General features: G+C 38.1%; 1 protein-coding gene across 1 annotated transcript; it reads right to left on the bottom strand.

Annotated features, from left to right (window-relative positions):
* Positions 1–7,293, bottom strand: SLC7A13 (solute carrier family 7 member 13). The gene is made up of 4 exons (XM_027685342.1): positions 6,240–7,293; positions 3,638–3,769; positions 1,589–1,953; positions 1–846 (listed from the first exon to the last, which is right to left on the bottom strand). The coding sequence occupies exons 1-4, from the start codon at positions 6,961–6,963 to the stop codon at positions 601–603; spliced, it is 1,467 nt and encodes a 488-aa protein (XP_027541143.1). The 5' UTR covers positions 6,964–7,293; the 3' UTR covers positions 1–600.
* Positions 7,294–7,809: the final 516 nt, after the last annotated feature.

The following is a 7,809-nucleotide window of genomic DNA, read 5'->3' as shown; positions in this document are numbered from 1 at the left end:
TGATGTTCTTCAAAGGTTTTTATTGAAAATAAATTCAGAAAAAAAAAGCAGATGAACAGAAGTATAAAGGCTTTAAAACCAGAAGTCCTAATAAATGAGCTACTTCAAACTAAGAATAATCCAGACAATTTAATTCAGATTTCAAAAGTATATTTATATGATGCTGCTAAGTATGTATTTACTCATTTATTGTATTATAATATTGATAATTATGTATGCTGTAATTGAGTCTTATTTCTATTATTGCACGACTATGTGTAACTTTTAAGTGTGTTTTCAGGAGCAAGAGAGAGCATTTTAGAGATTTTACAAGTTTAAGAGCGATCCTTTGCACCTATTATGTATATACACAGACACACACAAATATCTATGTATTAACTTACTATGCTAATGCCCATACATATATATATGTGCATGTGTATATATATACATGCATGTATATATGAATGCAACATATGTATATTCATCTATATATGTATATATCTATACACGCATGAACACCTGTTTTTCACACCTAACATCTAACTTGTACTGTTTACGCTCTCAGTTAAACAAAATCCTGTGTTGGCTCTTAGTTGTGCCAGGATTCAACATCAGCCGTTATTCACATTTGCCCTCAGCAGATCCATCAGCAGGAGAGACTTCTAACAGGAGCTGTAAGTAACAAGTAATTTTATCAAGAAATGCAAAATGCAATTTAAAATGTATAAAAGGAAGATAAACAATAAGACTGCCCAGCATAAACAGGAAAGCGTAAACATATTGCAGGTTGGGAGACCAGACTATGGGAGCTGAAACTAGGAAGAAAGACATTGCCACCATCACAAATGGAACTGGCAGAAACACCTGCAAGAAAACGGAAAAAAATGGCTTAGGAAATAAACAGACCAACTGTGATTTTACACCTCATTCATAAGAGTAACAACTCATTCTTTGCCACAGTAGAGTACCATTTCTCACACTGCTATAAACTCAACCAGGACAAGAGTCATCTGACCTCAAATTGCCTACAAAATAGGTATCCTTTCTAAAATATTTGTTTAAGCTCCTTCTATCATCAAGGGGTAGCGATAGGCAGTACCTGAAATGCATTTGTTGACATATGATATTATAGGTTCCTAAAAGACACTCAGGGCTAATTCAAGTGCCTAGAAGAAGCCTTCACAATGAGTATATACTTCTAACCCACATTTCCAACTACTAGATTAAGAGGAAATTCAACCTATCCATAATGTCTGTCATGTCAGGAAAGATGAGCGTAGACCAAGGTTTAATTAACCATGAATGATCAGCCAGAGTCCTACACTGTTCTTGGTACTGCTCCACACTGGTACACATCTGGTGCACATCTCCCCCATTCTGCATATAACCATCTCCTGTTTTCAAGTGCAAGTTCTCCGGGGCACAGACCATCTGTTTGTTTCACTTCCTTCTACCCCGTAGCAAGGTTTTTGAACAAGGCTCTAAACACTGAGATTAGTATTTGTATTTTTGTAACTATCCACTTTTGACTTGCACTTGTTCTGAAACTTTTAGACGCTACTCAAAACAAATCTGTAAAAATATTTTGAAACTTAGGTCCATTTACTTTGTATGGTCGATGTAGATGAGGTTCCCGGTATCGAAGTACAATTAGGCTTGCACAAGTCAGTCCAATCATAAGCCAGGCAGAAAATCCAAAGTAATTTGTTAACGTAATAAGGTCAGAGGGAATGATAAAAATGGATGCAATGGTGGTTGAAAAAATCATGGCTGGTGCTGGAGTACAGGAGTGGACATTAAGCATGGATATTAAAACAGGTAAATGTCCTGACTGACTTCCAGCATAGCTTAATCGACCTAGTGTGAACATGCTGCTGTTGAGGGCACCAAATATTGAGACAGCAACACAGAGAGGAATGATCCAGGCAACAGAGGGGATAACTCGATCAGCCCAAGTGACTGCCACAGCAACTGCAAGAAAGTAAAGCATTAGTGTAGTACAGGTACTATGTTCTGAATCACTGACAGACTCAACAGAAACAAAACTTAAAATGCAAGAAACCCCTGTATTTACTAGCAATGCCTGTATTTTTTTGTTACAGTAGTCAAACAGTAATCTAATCCTAAGGATATTTCATTCATGAGCTAAAGATTTCCTGGGAGAATGACAGCAAGAAGTGCTGCCTGCCAGAGCAAGCCAGGTAAACCTGCTGGGGCAAATACCACCGTGATGGACAGCCCAGTAGGAGAGAGCTGCATCTCATAGCCATGCATCACAAACACACACACATGGTCAAGGAAAGTAAATGAACACCTTAGGCCCCAGCATGCCCATGGTGGTGACACAGTCTGCTGTTACAGCACAACTGCCAACAGGGGCACAGGTACATTTAGAGATGGGTTGGCGAATGTGCTGTTAATGAGATTTTGCTTTGAGCAGAACTGAGAAATGTGAAAGATTATTTCTGAACAAGAGATATTGAATATTGCTTGGAAATTAACTACAGCCCATATTGTACCGAGGACTAATATTTAATGTGTCTACAACCAAATGCCATGAGGAACATAGATCTTGCAGTGACCTGCGCAGCATAGGAAATTATTAGAGATGGGGAAAACCCCCACCACACCCCGTCTCCCCCAAAAAATGTAATGAAAGAACAAGAGCCACAGCAACACATAGCAATGTCTGAAAAAGAGCTATCGTTTGAAGGCTATCTCCTCAGCTGACATAGATAAACACAACTTCCTGGTATGTATGGAGCTGGTTATGCCAGCTGGGCAGCTGCTATTCACGGATGGTCTGATATTTGCTGCTTCTTTCATTGTAGGATGGATCTGCAAATGTGTCCATCTTTCCCAGCAGATAACCTGACAATGGCTGAGTGATAATACAAGGTTGCTGAATGACAGCTACACTGTTTCCATTTATGTTAGTGAGCTGTTTTCACAAGAAAAAAAAAATTGAGCCATCCAAATAAGGTATGGTTTTTGTCACGCCTGTAGGCAAGGTCTGACAGCTTAATGTTATTACATAGGGATTTAAAAGGTGCTGTTTGGACAACCAAGAAGAAATACAGCACCCCTTGGACCTTTTCATAGAAAGCTTATTGGTACAGGATCTGAGAAATGCTTTACATACACTGGACTTTTGTATAGGCTCTTCTGAATCACAATATTTATCATGACTAACCCACAAACACACACCCAAAATGGCTACATTTTTGTGTCCATAGTCTTTTCTATATTACTGAACATGTTAGACTTGTCCACCTCCTAAACAGTAATGGCTCCAACCTGAGACACTATGAGATAGGGAAAGAAGGAGGAGAGAGGATTAAAACTACAGGAAAAACAAAGGTTGTCGCTATACTCAGGACCTAACTTTCAGCTGATTTTCCAGGTTTTAATACACTTCTGATTTAATTTTTGGCCAGTGCAGATATAAACCAACATTTTCAACATTTAGTAACATCTGTCTGCATTCAGTTAACTTGTGTCATACAGTAAAATTAAAGAATTCTCTGTTAAAAGAGAATGAACCCAAACTTCTGGACTGTGAAGTTAGGTGAGCAGAAGTAACCCAGTACATTGACATCAGATGGGTATGCTAATGAACCATGTCTTTTTAATTAAAAAAATATAAAATCCATACCTGAGGAGACAATTTCCTTAGGTGTGAGGACAGTCAGATACGAGATGTTTACCAGTAAATAAAAAACAATTACTGCAGGAACAGCAGTCATCACAGTTAAGGGGATATTTCTGCTGGGGTTTTTCATCTCTTCTGAAAAATACAGTTTAAAAAGACAAATAAAGCAAGCAGTGTAGCTTCAGCAAGTGTTTTTCAGTGGTAAATCTGTGCAGAGCTTGACAAGACTGATACCAAGGTCCTGCCCCAATCCCTGATCATGGCTGCTAAATTACGCTGCTTGTGAAGTCCTATGGTTGTTCTCAAATAGGTTACTATCAAAGATTCTTAAACAATTTATTTTTATTTAGCTATTTATTAACTATTTTGGAAGGAGTGCTGGATGAACAGATGTTAAAAAAATTACAGAAGGACTGATAATTTCTCTTTGATTTAATTAATCACATATTTGACTTACATTAGAAAATTGATTTGGTAAGAAATTTTCAAGTAGCCTTACTTGTAAATCACTACCTTAAACATGAGACTCTAAAGCCAGATTATTTATTCTGACATCACCTCATGAGTCCTGATCTGAAACTTCATATTTGCCTATTCCTACTCAAAACCTTTTTCTTTGCCCTTATATCAGGAAATACAGAAAAAGTAGAAAAAAAGACTAGATGGTATAGACAGAAGAGCAATAATGCAGTGGCTTCAAAAGGGGGCCATTCCCAGTGGGATACCAATGATTATTACCTTTTCCAGGGCAAAGATGGTAGAGGAAAACTGTTTAGTGCTAAGCCTGATAGCTGAGAACTACACTTATCAAATAAGAAAAAAATTCCAGATTTTGCCAGGGAATAATTCAGGCATTGGCACACATTCCTGCGCATATGATAGTCCCAACAAAAGATGGAGCTGGTTTCCAGAAGCCTAATAATTCATCCTCATCTCAATCAAAAAGGGTCTTTTTCACCTCTTTCACTCCTCCTCTCACTCCCTCTCGTCTTCCCACTTCCCTCAGCACTTACAGAAGATCTCCTGAGTATTACCAGCCAATAACTCACAAGAGGGAAGAAGTGAAAAGCCAAATATGCAGCTTACTTAAGCTCTTTTTAGGAGGTTGAAATCCCTTTCCTCTCTCATATACGATTCCTATCTTCTGCCCAGAACATCAGCCTTGAGCCTGTCCCAGTGCTGTCTGTAGTGCACAGAGCCAGGACTGAAGGAGCACAACAGCAGAATTCAAATACTGACTATCAGAGAATTTTGGATTTATTTCAGATGTAAGAAATACACTTTGTAATTTTGAGCCCAGAAATGGACAATCACCAAAATTGCCAATTTAAATTTATCTTTTCATTTGTTTCTTTGGTCATTACAGTCCTGCCATCCAGCTGGCACCTGATGCTTTAGCTGAAGCTCACAGAAATGAAGTTATTGTTGAAGAATAGGAAACTCAGTTCAATTCAGAACTATTGCATAGGTTACATCTGTCTAAACAGCTGTGCTGCCCAGTGTATGGTATTTATTAGTACTGCTGACCAAAAAATAAATTAATATTTTACCAATAGTCTTGTATTTTCTCAGGGTTACAAAGCTAAGTGCTTGTCTTTAAGGAATCCTTAAGATTTAAAAACTATGCTTTCCTGATTTATGTCACCTTATTTTTAATTGAAACATGTTTTTAATGCTGGAATAACTGGATTTTAATGATAACAGTCAGTTTTTTAAACATTAACCAAATTTCACATTGTTCTCACCATTGAACTTTGCGTTATGCATTAACACATGCAGTTTATTTAATATTTTACAGGATAGAGGTTAATGGATACATATGGTTAAAGATATAAGAGCAATATCAACCTGCTTCCAACATAATTCCATACATCTGATCATATCATAAAACACTATTAATTTAATTTGTGACATGAATAACTAACATTAGAACATCATCTCTGTACATTTCATGAAAAAGTGTTCTATTTCTTACTGCTACATCATCAGATATAGAAAAGGGTGAGTAAATAGATATTCAAAAATATTTTAAGTGTTTGAAATTGAGTACAAGTTCTATGAAAGTATTTATACCACTTTCCTTAGATGTCTCTTCGCCTTCTGTGCAAAACTCTATTTTCCCCAAAAAAATATCCCATAAAATTGCTAAATTTTAACAAAATTCAAAATTAATTTGTCGATGTACAAAACAACTGCATAACCTCAGAGAAGGTACAGATATTTAAATAGAAATTATCTATAAGCACATAGTTTGGCAGGGATAACCTAATCCTTTCCTAAAAATATACTGGTACGGACATGGAGAAAGACAAAACGCAAATTTTTTAGGTAAGAAAATTTCTGTTTATGCATAAGATTTTAAATTACCTATTTTGATTTCTCTTGTACCCCACTGGAAATGTCAGTTTGATTTTCGAGACTGGACAAAAAGCAGGAAACTTCCCTAGAGAGGAACACTGCCTCTTCTACCAGTCCTAACAAACACAGGACTTGCATAAAACATGAGAGACCCTACGGTCTTGAAGGAGAGACAAGTTCTACCAAAAGCTGAGGAACACAAGAATGACAACTGCAGAACAAAATCTAAAGAAGAGGAGTGAGATACCTGCCATATAATTGAGGGACCACCAGCCTCCATACGCGTACAGTCCTTGGAAGAAGGCTTCAGCAACCTGTGAAGCACTGGGGATCTCTGAGCTGAACAAGTCCTCAAATCTGGCCAGACTCTCCTTTTGCCTTGCAATGAGGAGAACAATGCCGCCGACAGCAATTACAGACAACGCCATCATCTTCAGCAGAGTGAAAACTGTCTGCACCCACGCAGCCATTTTGACGCTGCAGCCATTCAAAATCCCCAGGGACCAGAGAACAGCCAAGGCCAAGCATTTTTTCAGCACTTCTGGTGGAGGGCAAACGCCGTAGAAGGGCTGGGTGGCGTATTCAGCAAACAACAAGGCTCGAGCAGCATTTGATGCTGGTTTGGTAAATGTTGACGTCCAGATAAACACAAAGGCGGGGAGGGATCCAAGACCTCTTTTAATATGGCTATATTCTCCTCCAGAGAAGGGCAGAGAGGTTCCCAGTTCTGCATAGCAGAGGGAACCCATCAGAGAAACCAGCCCAGATGCAGTCCAGATTATTAGCGCGATGCCAACATTGAGTAAGGAATGCTTTAACACCCCTGTGGGAGACACGAAGATACCTGCCCCGACGATTGTTCCTATAATAAAACTTACCCCATCAAAATAACCTATATGTCTTTTCAGTTGAATCTTCACTTTTTCTTTTCTTTTCACATCTTTGGAATCATCGCTTTCTCCTTTTCCCATTTTTTTTCTGTTTTTTCACAGCAGAATTCACTTTGTTGTTAGCAGCCTGTCATGGCCCTACCTGCTAGTGAAATGTTATGGAAAGCTTGGCTTAATCATTCAGAAAAGAGAGTATACTTTGGGTTTTGATGTCTTCTGTGTGAAGATGATTAACCAAATACTTCAAGAATCACTGGCAAATCATGTACATGTTGGTTTAATATGTACTTCAGAAATTATTGAGGTCTGCAAATATTTTTAAAGAACATAGCATAACAAATAATGCACAGCATATGCTCATTTCTCAGCTGATTTTCATCAACAGATTTCCATTTCTTTTTTGTATGTCTTCAGTTCAGAGACAACTGCGAGAGGTGGGTAAATGTGACTTCTACATCAGACCTAGGGAAAGAGGTAGGATATGGCAGGATGAAGAAAGAAGTCAGCCCTCCTTATGTCATTGACAGTGACATGGACATTAGTTGAACAGCCTGGCACTATTTTTCTACTCTCCATACATAAAATGGACAGTGATAACCAGTGATCACCAGTATGTTTTGCCAAAACTTCATCAGTCACTGAGTATACAGGAGCTCGTTTATACTTCATTCATTAAACACTGCACTAGAAAGAAAATTACCAGTTTATTCCTAGTTTTTTCTCGAGCGCTCACATTAATAGAGCCCCCAAACATGTCCTAAGAAGATATTAATCTTTGGACACTACTGTGAGGGGAAGAGTCAGTGTTATCCTTTTCACTCTCTGCATAGGGTTATTGAACAGAAAGATGAAGGAGTCATCATTCCCACCAGTTTGGCCTGTGTCTTTTAAGGTGCAGCCACTGATTTTTTTTTTTACATATTTAAC

The sequence above is a fragment of the Neopelma chrysocephalum genome, unplaced genomic scaffold (assembly GCF_003984885.1).
Source record: "Neopelma chrysocephalum unplaced genomic scaffold, ASM398488v2 Primary Assembly neopelma1_22, whole genome shotgun sequence".
Taxonomy (NCBI): Eukaryota; Metazoa; Chordata; class Aves; order Passeriformes; family Pipridae; genus Neopelma; species Neopelma chrysocephalum.
The sequence above is the reverse complement of the archived record's forward strand: the minus strand, read 5'-3'. Positions and strand labels throughout refer to the sequence as shown.